Source organism: Macaca fascicularis, chromosome 18, assembly GCF_037993035.2.
Source record: "Macaca fascicularis isolate 582-1 chromosome 18, T2T-MFA8v1.1".
NCBI classification, from domain to species: Eukaryota; Metazoa; Chordata; class Mammalia; order Primates; family Cercopithecidae; genus Macaca; species Macaca fascicularis.
Window position 1 is genome coordinate 36,349,461 of NC_088392.1, and position 16,198 is coordinate 36,365,658.

At 35.3% G+C, this 16,198-nt stretch overlaps 1 protein-coding gene across 8 annotated transcripts in view; it reads right to left on the minus strand.

Annotated features, from left to right (window-relative positions):
* The window catches only part of DCC (DCC netrin 1 receptor), a 1,206,733-nt gene that overhangs the window by 204,908 nt on the left and 985,627 nt on the right, over positions 1–16,198 (minus strand). For all 8 annotated transcript variants that reach the window (XM_005586668.5, XM_074022755.1, XM_074022754.1 and 5 more), the window contains exon 14: positions 14,182–14,292. In XM_005586668.5, the coding sequence (XP_005586725.3) occupies positions 14,182–14,292 (111 nt within the window). The remainder of the gene's footprint in view (positions 1–14,181; positions 14,293–16,198) is intronic.

A 16,198-nucleotide genomic window follows, 5' to 3' on the forward strand; every position in this document is an offset into this window, starting at 1 on the left:
TTATTTTATTTATCTATCTATTTATTTTATTTTTATATTTTTGTAGAGATGGAGTTTTGCTGTGTTGTCCAGGCTGGTCTTGAATTCCTGGACTCAAGCAATCCACCCGCCTTGGCCGCCTAAAGTGTTGGAATTATAGATGTGAGTCTACATGCCCAGCCTTAATGACCCTTTATCACCAAATTAAACTCACAGGACCAAAAGGACAGTTCCTATCGAGGTAGTATTAGACCCAAGCCATTCATAATATATGGCCTCATCATCATGATAACTATGCCAGGAGATTGTTCATAATCCATGATAGCCAATTTATGCCCACTCACTTAATACAAAGGCAGAAATAACAATTTTCCTTTTATGCTACCTGAGTGAGTTTTCTCTAACATAGATGACCTTATGGATTAGGAAAGTGGTTACTATTGGAATGAACTATAAAATATTAATTTAGAAAATTTGCTGTGGAAGATATATAATATGACTATTACTTATTTGGAGTCTGCAACTGAAATTTGCTGCTTAGAAGTACATGAAACATTTTACAAGTATCTCTAAGACACTGCTTGCACATATGAAGCACAGAGGAGTAGTAGAGTAGCTATTGAGTTAATTTGAAACCAAAGAGCACATTTTGCCTGAAATGTTTAAATTAATGAAGCCTGATATGGTTTGGTTGTGTTCCCACCCAAATCTCATCTTGAATTGTAGCTCTCACAATTCCTAAGTGTTGTGGGAGGTACCCATAGGGAGGTAATTGAATCACAGGGATGGGTCTTTCCCATGCTATTATCATGACAATGAATATAGATCTGATGGTTTTATAAAGGGGAGTTTCCCTGCACAAGTTCTCTTCTCTTGTCTGCCACCATGTGAGATGTGCCTTTCACCTTCTGCCATGACTGTGAGATCTCCCCAGCTACATGAAGCTGTGAGTCCATTAAACCTCTTGCTTCTGTAAATTGCCCTGTCTCGGGTATGTCTTTAACAGCAGCATGAAAACAGACTAGTACAAGGCCTCAAATTTTTACTAGAGTCTCAATGATCAAGAAAACTAGGTCAATTGCCACTCTTGATTATATTATTGAATTATGGATTATCTCTTTGTATGCTCTGGTTCTAAAGAACATGTTATTTTCTCTAACATGTATGTAGTCATGTTACTCTTTGTAACATATATAACATATGTAGACATGTTATTCTTTGTAACAGATATGTAGACATGGTATTCTTTGTAACATTAATGTAGACATGTTACACAGGTTTCCACTAATGTGTAATGTTCACATGCGGCACACTAGGTCATGTATTATATTAATCCCTGTGACATTTCAACAACCACTATGTGTCTCCTATATACTAGTCGTAGTTCTAGGTACTAAAAATATAGTGTTGGGAGAGGAAAGACAAAAAATAAGTCCTAATAAATGAACAAGACAATCGTGAGATCTTGATAAGTGCCATGCTGGTGGGACAATCACTGACTCATCCAGGAAATTCTCCCCATTTGAGTCTAAGGTGGATGATCTGAAAGGGCCTGTCAAGCAAACATCGGAGTAGTGAGCTCTGCAGGGAGAGGAAACTATTGCAAATGCTCTACTGCAGGGATGAGTTTGATATTCAGAGAAATCGAGGAAGATCATCACATCTGGAACATCAAGGATGAGAGAGAGGATGAAAAAGATAAAAAGACAGTCAGCCAGTAGGAATGTATGATAGCATAGCTGCTATAAAGAAACCATATAAGGGTTCCTCAAGAAATTTAAAATAGAATTAACATATAATCCTGCAATTCCTCGTCTAAGTATGAAATGCAAAAGGAGTTGAAAGCAGGGACTCAAACAAATATTTGTACATCCATGTTGATAGCAGCATCATTTACAATAGCATAAAGGTGGAACTAACCAAAGTTTCCACCAATGTATAAATGCATTTTTAAAATGTGGTATATACACATAATGGAATACTATTTGGCCTCTAAAAAGGAAAGAATTGAATTTTTGAGACACGCTACAAGATGCACGAGCCTTGGCAACGATATGGTAAATTAAATAGGCCAATCACAAAAAATGACAAAAACTGCATAAACCTCCTTTTGTGAGGTACCCAGAGAAGTTAAATTCATGCAGAAAAGAGAATGGTGGTTGCCAGAGGCTGGGGGTTGGGGACGTTGGCAGATTTTTTTTAATGGGTACAGCACTTCACTTCTGCAAGATGGAAAGAGTTCTGGAGATGGGTGGTGGTGATGGCTGCATGACAACATGAACTTGCTTAACGCCACTGAACTGTATACTTAAAGATTGTTAGGATGGTAGATTTTAGGTTATGTCTATTTGTCCATAATTGTAAACAATTATAAAAAGAGAAAAAAGAGAGTGAGTCACTTACAGACCAGGTTACTGTAGGCAAGGCAAGTCAAGATAAGTAAGAAAGTTAGGTTTTATTCTACGTAGAAGGAGAAGATCTTAAATGGTCTTGACTGGCAGGGATGGAAGGTGTGAAGTGTGGTCTCATTGATATTACTGAAAGATCACTCTATTTTTCTGGGTTAAAAGAAGTTTGGAGAGCAGGCATAGAATGAAACGTGGAGACCGTAAAATTGCTTTGGCACTTGTCTAGGTGGCTGTTGTGAAGATGATATAAAGTGGATAGATTTAGGACATGTGTAACGTATAGTTAACAGAGCTATAGAGTAGATGTGAGTGGTGCAGGAAAAGGGAGATTTAATCATAACCCATAGGTCTTTGACTTAGTAACTGTTGATTGATGAACTGAAATGAAGAAAAATAGGTGAGATCTCCTTGGGTCATGTTCAATGTGAGATGCCTATTAGTCAAACCTGTGGCTATCTCAAGGAAGTAGTTGGGTACGTAAGTCTGGAATTTTGGTGAAAGGTCACAGCTAGATATACATGGATGTAGAAGCCATCAGCATATAGGTGGTATTTAAAATAAATGTGTATGAATAGAGATATAGTGTCACCATATATATACAAAACTACAATTAAGATCATGTTATTGCTCTGCTCAAAACCCCCCAAGGTGTTCCCAAACCACATTGTAGGCCATGTCCTTTACAATGGCCTAAAAGGCCATAAATGATCTCTCTTTCCGCTTATCTCTCTACCTTCTTCACCTGTGATTTTCCCTTCATTCACCTCACTCCAGTCATCTACTGGATACTTTGTTTTCCTCCTAGTGGACAGCAAGATTTGTCTGTGCCAGATCTTGGAAATGCAAGCAGTCACCACCACATACTATCTGCTATAGATGGCACTGCCAAGTTGTGTCACGCAGTTGTAACTTTTGACAAATATTCACATATTTGTTCTCCATTTAGCATGCTGCATTTTATGGATCGTTTTGTTAGAGTTTTGTTCTAGTCCTTAACAGCCTATATTTCTTTACAGCAAACTATATAAGGCAATTGATATACCCACACTCTGCCTTTCCAGGCAGGTCTGATACTTATAAATGTGTTCAATTCTATAGACAGGGCGTGTTCTCACCAAAGGACATCACTTCCCTTAGGCCACTCACCTCTATAAACTTTAAAGGTTATTTGTTTATTTATCATAGTGGAAAACCACTTCTATTCACCATTTAACTCTACTTTATAGTGTTTTACCATCCTATTTCTAATATTTTGACAATATTCTCCTTTTTTTTTTTTTTGAGACAGGTTCTCACTCTGTCACCCAGGCTGGAGTGCAGTGGTGCAATTCTGACTCACTGCAGCCCTAACCTCTAGGACTCAAGTGATCTTCCAACCTCAGTCTTCTGAGTAGCTGGGACCACAGGTACACACCACTACACTTGGCTAATTTTTAAAAGAAAACTTTTGTAGAAATGGGGTCTCCCTGTGTTGCCCAGGCTGGGAATATACATTTTTAATTTATTTTAAAAATTGATATGCAGCAACATTTACTTAGTGGTACATGGCTCTATGGGTTTTGATAGAGTAAAATTTTGGTATCCATCATTCCTGTCAAAATACAGAAAAATTCCATCACCGCCAAAATTTCCTTAGGCTGCCCCTTTACAGTCAAGCCCTCCCCTAATCTCTCATTACTAATTTTAATAATGAACATTAACATTTTCCCCTCTATGAATGGAAAAATCAGTTATTCATACTAATATTTACTTATTGATTTGTATCATTAAAAATTTTTAAACCCTATAGATTTTGTTCTTGTTCCTAATAATGACTAAACTTTATGGAGACCTATTACTCATGTGTCATACTCATTAATTTAACAAATGTTTTCTCATTTAGCATTTCACATATAGTTTGTACTCTTAGCTATTCTACAGATTTTGTTACTACCACAAGTTCTTCCAGTTCAACACTGTTTTGTAATTTTTAACGCATTTTGTCTTTTTGTTTACTTTTAATATGCATTTTCTATTCATCTTAATAGTTTTGTGTCAACCTAATGTTCTTATTTCATGTTTTATTTTTAACTACTATTTTTTCTGCTTCGATAGAAAAAGAATGTAGAAGTCTAACAGGAGTCAATGAATACATAGACAACACTCTTAAAAGGGAGTTTTGACAGCTCTACTCCTTGAAAACCACAACAATGAATTGTAATTCTTAAAATATGTGTCTCCTAAATCTAAGCCAATTAAACTGGCAGATCTAAGGATAGGGAATCTTTCTTCCCCTATGTCCTCCAATCCTCGATATCAACATACTTACTCCTAGTGATAACAAAGGTAAATACTAAAATAATTCACCAGAATCCACATCCTCTCTGCACCTTTGTACACTGGCTTTTGCCTCACATTGATTATAACTCAAAAGGAAAATGAGGGGAAAATGTAATGTACTTTTTAGGGAAGAGACCCTCGATGACATGCCCAAAGTTTATCCTAAAAAACCATCAAGATTCCTCCCTTCCCTGATTTTCTCTTGCTCAGAGAAGCTGCAGAATCCCAATTCCAGATTACAGATAGGAGTCAGCCCTTTTTTGGCCCAACAATTAGACAAGCATGGTCTCTGTCTATCAAGTTCTTGATTTGGCAACAACCACCAGGAAGTTAAGATGCCTATATAGGGTAGAAAGTTGGCATGTCCAACAGAATACAGAGAAAATATAGTGAAGTTTGGTTTTGTTTAAAAACTGCTGACTTCTTGAAATAGTGAGAGTAATCCTGACTCTTAGAGCAAATACTCTTAATGTGGCTTTCAAGGAGCAGCTGCAGACACCAGCCCTTCCATATCTGGGAACTGTTCTCTCACTTTAGAGTTTAAGGATACCAGCTTCAACTATCACAAAACGTCACTAGAACTTTGTAATATTCTACCATGAGGCATTTGATCAGCTACCTTACACTGAATAATCTCCATGGCCACTCAAACCATAAAACTTATTCTGTATGGGGAGACAGAGATCTTAGTCCTTGCTAAATGAAATCTTTAGGCTCGTTTTCCTCAAAGTGGATTCAAATTGTATGCTCTCAAAACTACAGACCTATTGGTTTGTCCCAGAACAAACAAACAAAAACACCACTGTAACTTTAAAATCTTATGCCAAGCTGTCTTCTAGAAAACTAGGGCTTTCATTTTCATATTGTACATAAGCAAAAAGGGATGCATTCTACATTTACGAAAAAATACAACAGAGAGCAGCAGATATTTCTGGCTCATTTATCTGAAATTAGAGTTTGTACATAATGATGAAAATCAGTGAAGAATCAAACTATGTAAGTGTTACACATTTCTCACAAATACCCAGCTATGAATATTTTACATTCACCCACTCACTTATTATTGAGTAATATGTAGCAGGCACTGTGTGAAATATCCAGAAATTCAAGACAAAGCATGGTCTTTGTTTCAAGTTTATTGGGAAGAGTGTCCAAATGTGTTTAGAGAAAAGACATCTGAGTGAAACTCAGATAAGAGAAAGCTTCCTAGAAGTGAAGCATCTAGTGAGTTTTGAAGGACAAGCAGGTGCGAAATACATGTGAAAATATACTTGGGTAAAGAGCACGCTAAGTCCAAAAGCTTGATCCACCATGCAGCTGAGGAAGTGAACTTGGAGGGAAGTGCAGGTAGGCAGGCAGGATGGGATGTCACAGTTGAGGCTGAAGGAAGGACCACATGGAGAAGAATCTGAGCAGTGAATTGACATCATCAGATCTGGTTCTGAAAAAATCACTCTGACAACACTATGGGGTCTAGAGAGGAGGGAGAGCAAACAGGTGTCCAGAAAATAGCAAACCTGAGGCTACTTTCAGGTGACAAATGATGTGAGCCTGACATAAAGTGTGGTGGTGGGTGTGGAGAAGGGAGGATGGATTCCAAATCTATTACGAAGGTAGAAATTACAGATCTTGGTGACTGAATGGATATTGACAGGGAGTGAAATGGAGTTGAGGGTGATAGGGAGACTTTTGGCTTGGATGACAAGTGATTACTGGTACTAGTCACAAAGTGAAGAATACAATCAGTCTTAAGGGAAATGATAATTTGAAAGATCAGCTCAAAACCTCCAATTGTATAAAAAGACTTGTGTTTGAGTAACCCACCTTTGTTATATTTAAAAATACCTGAAGAAAAAATGATGACAAAATCCTTACAGCCACCTGTGGCCTTTTATTTTTGAATTATATAAGATATGATGACTTCACCCTCCTTTGCCTTCAGTTCCATCACCAGAATCAACCACTGTCAACCAGTTTGATGTAAGAGAAGAAAAACATTTTCTGTTCTACTAAAAGTACTGGCAATAGTTTCACACTATTTAGTAACTAATCTGCTGCTTGAGAAGTGGCTTTATTTTTATATTTATTCCTCAAATATACCCAGATAGGTGCTGTTTCTATGTTTTGTTACACTGATCTGTCCATTCCAATGTCAGATAGTACTATACTGATTTTAAATCAGGCTTTATAGTAACTGCTAGTATTTATTATCCTTTTCCAAAATTTCTTGGGATTCTTTTATATTTATTCTTCCATATAAATTTCTTTTTTCACCCCAGAAAATCTTTAATCATTTAAAATTTACTCTGATTAGAATTGTCTAAAATTAATCATTGATTTGGAAATAACTAATGTAATAATGATCAGATTTTTCATCCAGGAACATATGTAACTTGCTATTTACTCATGTCTTGTTTTATAGTTTTCAGTAAAATGTTATATCTTTTATGATACACATTTGTTTACATCTTGTTAAACTTAGTCCTAGATATTATATTTTAGGTGGTTTTATAAATGCATTTCTTTTCAATGTTTAAACTAATTATTGCTATTAAAAGAAAAGCTATGCTTTTGAAACATATAACTTTATTAAATTCTCTTATTGGTTCTAATATGTTTTTAGTGCAGCTTCTTGCAATTTTTAAATATGCAATAACACCATTTATAAGATTTCTTTCCTCTTGTAATAAAATGTTATGAATTTTAAAGTTTGTTTTTCTTGCCAAAACCTCTATCTTCTTGAATAACAGAAATCATAGGAAGTTTTTAAGCTTGTTTGGATTGTAAAACAAATGTGTTTAGTAGTTTACCATTTAGCATAATGTTTGTTTTTAGTTTTTTGTAAAAACAATACAATTTTGAAAGATTGCTTATATTCCTATAATACGTTTTTTAAAAACTGCGTAATTCCACAAAACGCCCTCCTCAATCTATTGTTATAATTATTTGATGCCCCATTAAATTATACCTTAATTAGATGATGAGTTTTTAAGATGTACTGAACATACACTCTCCTTTTGTAACATAAATGAATACATCTGTTCCCTAAATGTAGACAGCAAGGCTTTATCATCATGAACAAGGAGAAGTTTCATAAGATCAATGGTCTGAGTATTTCATATTACCGTCAGAAAGAACTGCAGTCATGGCCAGGTGCGGTGGCCATGCCTGTAATCTCAGCATTTTGGGAGTGCACCAAGGCAGGCAGATCACCTGAAGTCAGGAGTTCAAGACCAGCCTGGCCAACATGGTGAAACCCTGTCTCTACTGAAAATACAAAAACTAGCCAGGTGTGGTGGTGGACGCCTATAATCACAGCTACTCGGGAGGCTGAGGCAGGAGAATCACTTGAACCTGAGGGGTGGAAGCTGCAGTGAGCTGAGATCACGCCATTGCACTTCAGCCTAGGCGACAGACCCAGATTCTGTCTAAAACAACAACAACAAGAAGAACAAAAACAACAACAAACTGCAGTCAAAGTCTGAGATCTACTTATTTATCAAAACCAGAAAAATCAGAAAGAACAACACACCGTTGAGCACTTTGTTGCCATTATCATAGTTAATTCTCACAAAAACCACTGTGATGGATACTGCTGTTATGCCCTCTTTACACATGAGAAAAACCAGGGCATAGGAAAGTTATTTGCCCAAGAATATACGGTAAGTGGAGCTGGATCCAAACCTAGTCATTAAGACTCCAAAACCCACCTGATCCTTTACATGGTAGTTAGAAAAAAGTCAAGCAAGCCATAGAAGGATCAGACATTCCATGGGCACAATAAAGTTTGTTATAACCAAGTAAAAGACTTGCAATTTCTTTGAACATTTATCTAAGTCAAAACAACCTGTGCCATCCTTTGTACAGTGGAACTTTGAGATTCTGAAAAACCACTTGCCCAGGAACCGAAACAGATACTATATTGCTTTTAAAAATCAGTTTTTGCTTTGCCTTCTATGCTTCTTACGTGTAAGATGAAATTCACTTGAATGATAATAAGGTGCTGAGTCTTAAATTTCACAGTGGAATAGCTACTGTACCACTGGTCCATCAAATTCCCCAAGGCTATCTGTCAATTAGCAACATGGAATATCATAAATGGTCCCCATCAAAGTACAAGAAAGAAAATCTATTCTATGACATGCCACCTTTACTCCTCTGTGCACACCAAATCCCATACTAACATCAAGTGAAATCACCAGAAGAACACATTCTTTTGCTCACTGGTGTAAACTACACTCCTTACCCTAATTCTTAAATGAAATGAATTTGCAGTGAACCCATTTATTACCAGTTTGGGTTAATAAGGCTAATTACCTATTTCCTGGGGGCAAGAAATTAGGGCCAGGTCCTAGGTTCACATTTTTTTGCTGCATCACCATTACACTTTCTTAAGTCTGCACTGCTGACTTTTGATAGCTAAACTCCTCCACTTCAGGGTAGAGATTTGATTTTAAATTACATGATTATTTATAGTGTATAGCAATTTCCACCTGTTCACTCCAAAAAAAAAAAAGCATAAACAGATTTCCAAGCTCAGTTTCTTGAAGGATATTTTGTTGAACTCTATCACAAACTCTCTCATTTCTTTATGCAAGACATTTACATGAAAACCCTGGGGAATTCTAATGATCTTGTTTTTTTTTTTTTTTTTTTTTTTAAGCTGAAATTTTGAGGTACAAAATAAATATTTTAAAACTTCCCAGCTGTCAAAAATAGCAATGTGCTTTCCAGGGAAACCTGAACAATGTGGTTTGGTTTTATAATTGCTTTAACAAAACATCTAATTAAAAGGACAATCCATGAGGAATTAGGGTATTTCTCTGAGTTACAGTTATCTTCACACTCCTTAAGCCAAGTTGGGAAGGCAAGAGGAACTACAGAAGTCACAGGAGGCAGGGGTTTCCTTTAACAATCTGCAAATAGCACTGTTTCTGTTTAGCTGACTCTCAGGGCTCAGAGTTATGGAGTAATGAGTAGATCATTCTCTTGGGGATCACCACCAGGCTCTGACGCGGGGGGGGGGGGGGGGGGGGGGGGGTGGTAAGTTATACAACATAATGCATCCAGAGAGGCCTAATGATGCAGTTACCTTCCAACACAGATATCTTCAGCTATAGCAAAGAAATCCTCCCATTTTATGTGGTTTAAAATGATTGCTTTTTCTCCTTATCCTTAATTTTTGGGAGATCAAAGCAATTCTATATGGAAATTTATGATTACAGAGCGTCAGGACTCAAAATTTAGAACTCAAAGCTTTAGGACTCAAAATTTAGAACTCAAAGCTTTCCAACATCACCCAAGAAACTTTTGGTGCAAGTCATTTGTATCTTATTTTATGATTTAAACATTTACACAAATACATTAAAATGAGATGAACATTTAAGTAAATCTTTTTTAAAACAGAGCAAACTAGCAGGCTCAATTTTCTTTTGTAGCTACTAGTGACCTCTACTGATCTTGTTCATTCCTTCAAATATTAATTTCTATCAAGGGTTACACTTTTTAATATATGAATGGTGCAATCAAAAGAATAAAACCAGAAGGAAAGAAAGGAAACCAAAATCACTTTTAGGAAGTGTCACAGTTGAAAGTGATCATGGATCAATAAATTGAGAAGGCCTTTGGAACTAACAGTTTGTTACAGCAAGTGAAACACATTTGCCACACATTTACACAGTTAAGTGCTCTGAAATGGCTTTTAGTTTTCATTATGTCTACATGTGAACAATCTCAAATGTCTTCTGTGCTGTCCTACACATACTTCCCTACAATCCTAGCTGACAGAACCCCCTTTCCCTGAAGTTTCTAGTTCAAGTTCTATGTGTTTTCATGAAATCTTTTCTAATCAGTGCAGCCATTATCTGTCTGGGTCTCAATAGAGCTGTTCTTGATGTTTTCATGTTTGTACTCCCCATGATTCAGCACACTGTAGATTCTTAAACTATATTTCATAATAACTACATCCATACCCAAAGAAAGAGAAGGAATGCTGCATGTAGAAAAGTTCAAACAAATCCAATTAAAAGCATTTATTAAGACTCTCATGAGCATGCCATAGAGACTCTTGATTGAAATAGATGCATAAACTGGATTATAGTTAGACTGCATTGATATGAAAAACATGGAGTTAAATGAAAATTTTGTGTCTTCCAATAAGTGGTGATTTTATATTTTGGTTCTATTTAAGTTGTGACTCATTCAGAGTCAGGAAAAAGAGCACATAAGTCAAGTAGAGAGTCCGTTTCATTCTGGATATTTTGTAAGACCTTTAGCACCTCTGCTTCATTAATTTTCTCTCCTTCCAGTAAAAGATACACCCCTTAGGTTTGGGTAAATGATATGATCTCACTTCTTAGAATCGTTTGTTTGCCTTGAATCACTGTGTTTATGGTCATCAGGTCATTTCTATGGGATTAGTGGAGGCTTTTCTTTGATCCCCTACACTGGACCTCAATGCACAACACCTGTTTTTTTGTTTTGTTTTGTTTTGTTTTGTTTTGTTTTGTTTTGAGGTGGAGTCTTGCTGGCTCTGTCTCCCAGGCCGGAGTGCAGTCCACAATCTCGGCTCACTGCTACCTCCGCCTCCCAGGTTGAAGCAATTCTCCTGCCTCAGCCTCCTGAGTAGCAGGGATTACAGGTGTGCACCTCCACACCCAGCTAATTTTTGTATTGTTAGTAGAGACAGGGTTTCACTATGTTGGCCAGGCTGGTCTCGAACTCCTGACCTCAAGTGATCTGCCTGTTTTGGCCTCAAAACCTAGTTTTGAGCTCCACAGTTGCTAGCTGACTACTTGATTAAGTTAGTTAAACTTTCATAGCTTAAGTTACTCACCTATAATGTAAGGCTAATAATGTATACTTCATAAGGGTAGATGAAAGGATGAAACATAAATCTATAAAATTTAAAAAGTAATTACCAGGTAAATAAGTCAGAATAGAAAAAAGTAGCTATTTACATAGTTTATTGTGGCCACCCTTTTATTTTTTACATAAGACAAATTACAACCTCATGACTTTGAGATATATATGGCAAGAAGGATGCCAATCACCAATTAGGCTCTATTCAGGATGACTGTTCTTGCTTTTTCTTCTACCTGGAGGGCTCTAGTCTGACCTATTCACATGGCTTCCCCTTCACTTCCTTAAAGTCTGGGTTCATATTTTATCTAAACAGAGAGATTTTCTCAGCTCCTTATATAAATCAGTACTTTCTAATCCTTGCTATCCCCTCTACCATGATGCTTTTTCTTCAGAGCACCTATCACTCTCTACCTCCATCTGAATAAAACTTATACTCCTTGGGTGTAGGGACTTTATTTATTGTTTAATCTCTAGTACCTAATGTAATATCTGGCATATATAGATCTTTAATAAGAGATGTATGCTGAATAAATACATGAATGAAAGTTTTCTAAGCTATCAGCAATGGGTATGAACTCTGTGAAATGTGACTTTTGGTAGTCCCACAACTTTTCAATTATATAACCTAAGACAAGTTAAATAGTATCTCTAAGCCCCAAGTTACTTTTTTGTAAACTCCTATATTACCTCTGGGGTTGTCTTAAAGTCACTGCCTGTGTTTGCCTACTTAGAATACATTTTTTTGTGTGTGCATGCTTCAGCCAGAGTAATCTCTACAAAATGCAATTCTAATTAAGTCACTATTTTTTAAATCAACCTTTGATGACTTGCCTAAAACAAAGTTATTGCCTTAATGACATTTAGACAATGTTTAACATTCTTAACTTTGTCTTGTCATATTTAGAACCCACTTATCTTACAAACTTCATCATATGCCATCTCTGTGTTTCATTCTTGATGGCCTTTTTCAGTCCCCAAACAGCATCATTGTCTTGACTTCAAAAACCACATTTACCTTACTCTCTATTCCTTCCCCTCAACTGCCAATGTATTTTTTGCATACCTAATTCTTATTCATCCTTCAGTTCTCAATATAAATGCAAGTCTGTCTGTTTGCCTGCCGGTCCATCCATCCATCCATCCATCCTAAGTTGAACTACAGTTTTCAAGTACCCAATCAGGTTTTAACTATAACAATGGCAACTTCCTATACTTCACCTAAACTGTCTATCTATCTTTGCTATACTCCAAGCTCCATGAGAAAAGAACCAAGTGTTTCTTATTTATTATTTATCAAAGCTCAGCACAGTGCCTGATGCTTAGCAAGATTTCTATAAATATTCATTGAATTAATATATAGTCACATGGCAGAGATTAATATTATTATGGAAATATCAACTATTGATTGTTTAATGCTACCATAATTATTTAGTAAAATCAAATCTGTGGCTATAGAAAAATCATGAATGATGGTGAGGAATTCAAAAAGAGGAAAAGAGAAAGATGAAGGAGAAAGAGAATGAGATGGAGGAGTTCCAGAAAGAGGAAGGAAGACATGAGAAAGAGTAATAAAAGAACTAGGAAAAGAATGAAAGTGAGGAAGACATGGAAAGAGAGATTAAAAATGTAAGGGAAAATAAGGTAATATAGAGTTTTTACTCTCAATTTTTACTGCAATAATTTCAGATGTATCAGTTAAGGAATAAGAGAATTTCAATGTTAGCTATAATAGGCAATTATCTTGTACTGTCACATTTTCAATACATATGAGTTTATCTTTATATCTACCTTTAATTGACACTAGTTTTGATTATCTAGCTTTAGGAATACTTATCATATCTCACTTCTTTCCAAGGACCTCTCATTTTTATGAATTCTTACTTTTTAAATTTTTAACTCTAATTCTATATATTTGTTTTATTATTTAATGTTTTATTCTGTCACTTCATTACCCTTTCCTCTTAAATTTTATTTAAAAAATTTAGTCATGATGTTTTTATTTCCAGAGCAATTTCTCGTTTGCTGATTTTCAGGAGTTTGCTTATATTTAATTTATTAATATATTAATCTTATATGAATCCTAATATCCTACTGATGAATGTTTCAGGACAACTATCAGCTAAGCAAATAAATTAGGTTGTTTTTTATATCAAGAAAAGGTAATAATAATATCATAAGCAAGTAAAAAAATACATATAGATGTTTTTCAAAAGCCTCATAAAAAGGCAAGAGGAGCTATATTATGTAGTTATAGTTCATGATTACTATGATACATTACACTAATTCTTGTGGATGAAATGGTTAAGGCCGATTATTCAAAAGAAAATAAGAAGAAAATACCTTATTTCAGATGATCTTGAAAACAAATAACTTGTTATGAGGACCATGATTATTGCATAATCAATGCTACATCATTCATGGGCTAGCATTATTTACGTGGCATTGTTGAAGACTATGTATTCACTAATGTTTCCCTGTTGTGTTTAGAATATGAACATATAATAAGAATGAATGTCACCAAAATTAGAGTTCATTCCTTTTTTAAGACACTTTTTGAAGCTGAGGTAACAAGAAGATAATCAGAGTGATAGTAACTTGGAAAAAGTCTTACCATCCAGATCATTCTCTGGGGTCTCCGCAGTATACCAGTTGGAAGGTGGTCCAGTGCCATTGACTGTCATTGCTGACACCTGGAAACTGTACTGACTTCCTTTCTCCAGTCCTATGAAAGAATTTTCCACAGTGGGGAAGAAAGTTACTATGCACCAAGTATTCCTACGTGGGTTTCAAAAAGCTTCAGCAAAATTGTAACAATAGTGGACATGCTTTACATTGTTTGTGACTATTGTGGTAATGATTATTTTGACTAAAAGGGTAGAAATATCATAGCAAGAAATAAAATCAATTTTTATAATTCTTATGAGTTTTTTCCATTTTATAAAAATATGTCCATGTAAATAGCCTAGGGGCAGATGCAGAATATAAAGTAGAAATGATGAAGAAATAATCAAAAATTGCATGGATCATTTTTCCTTACTCTTTGGAAGAGCCATGTCTATAAATCAAGAACAGTCAATCTAAAAATTTATGTCTCCATCATTCATTCATGGTCTGTGATTATGTTTTCTTTAGGCCAAAAATCAAGAATCCAAAGCCAATGCACTTCAGAAGAAAATATTAGGGCTTTGGTCTCTTCAAACTATCTTTCAAGAATATTTTGTTTTGCATTAGCTTCCACACAAGAGATATAGAAAATCAATCTCTATGATAATTTTGGCATAATATTGTGCACAATGATCACATTAGGGTTTATTTTAAAAAGCACCGATAACACAGGTAAACTAGAGAGGCCACACGGATCATTCATCTGATATATGAAAATTTTTGATGTAAGTGACTTTCCTCTTACCAAAAGCTCAAAGTAGCTCATTAACATGATAAATTATTGTAAAACAAATGATATTTGTGAAAAAACCATGTGATATTTTTGAGACTCAGACTAAATGATCAAGTCCTTAAACCTCAAGGAATTAAACAACCCTGATAAAGATAAAAATGTAACCATTATCCCCCATTCATCTGAAATAGTGCAAATATTTGGTGCCAAGAAAAAAATGCATAATAAAAGAAATTATGCTCTTGTACAAAATTACATATTTGAAAATTTTTTGCATAGGAAGATGAGTACTTAGTGGTAAGGGGAATTCAAACTTACTATTAATAGGAGATGATATTTTAAATGATGGTTAGAAAGGATCAGTTATTGCAAGGAATGAACAGTTGCCTTTAATAAATAGTACTATTAGACCATTTGATAAATTCACCCGCATAATGATATTTATAACACAAATTTCTGTCCTCTAAAGAAGCTTCTAATTTTATAAAATAGTTTGGAAGCTCCATGAAGACATATATTGAGACTGTCATTGAATGTGTTCTTGTTTTGTTATTAATATTATTTAGGTTTTAATTGTATATTCATAGGGTCCACAACAGTACCTGAAGCAGGGAAGATGCACACACAAAACAACACTTGAAAAAATCTACTAAAACTGATTGGGTACAAAAACACTAACATAGAGAAAATATCAGGTTAATACACAGCATTTCAACCACATCAACAAGATGGCAAAGAGATGCTTCAAACATAAGGCCTTTGTCATTCCTTAAGTAGGTTCATGCTCGCTTTGATTTGTTAACATGGTATTGATCTAATTTTGTTCATTTTTTTCATCATTTCATAGGCACTGTTGTTGATTACTGAGGCAGTGGGATTACAGAGATTTTCCGGGAAATTAAAAAATTAATAGGGAGAGAACCTTGAGAAGAAATGGTTACCTACTCATAACAGCTTATGACTTTCATAATGCTCTTGTTTAAAATAAAGTTCTAATCCATCAAAAATGTACTCATGCTATGTAGAAGTTTAACTTCACTTTTATTTAAAATGAATAAGCAATCATGTCAATACTGTCTCAAGTGATTGATTTGAAATACGCTTTGTGATGGTCAGTTATATGTATCAACTTAGCTAGGCTACAGCACCCAGTTATTCAATCCAACACCAACTGAGGTAATACTGTGAAGGTATATTATAGATGGGACTAAAGTCCATATTCCGTCAACTT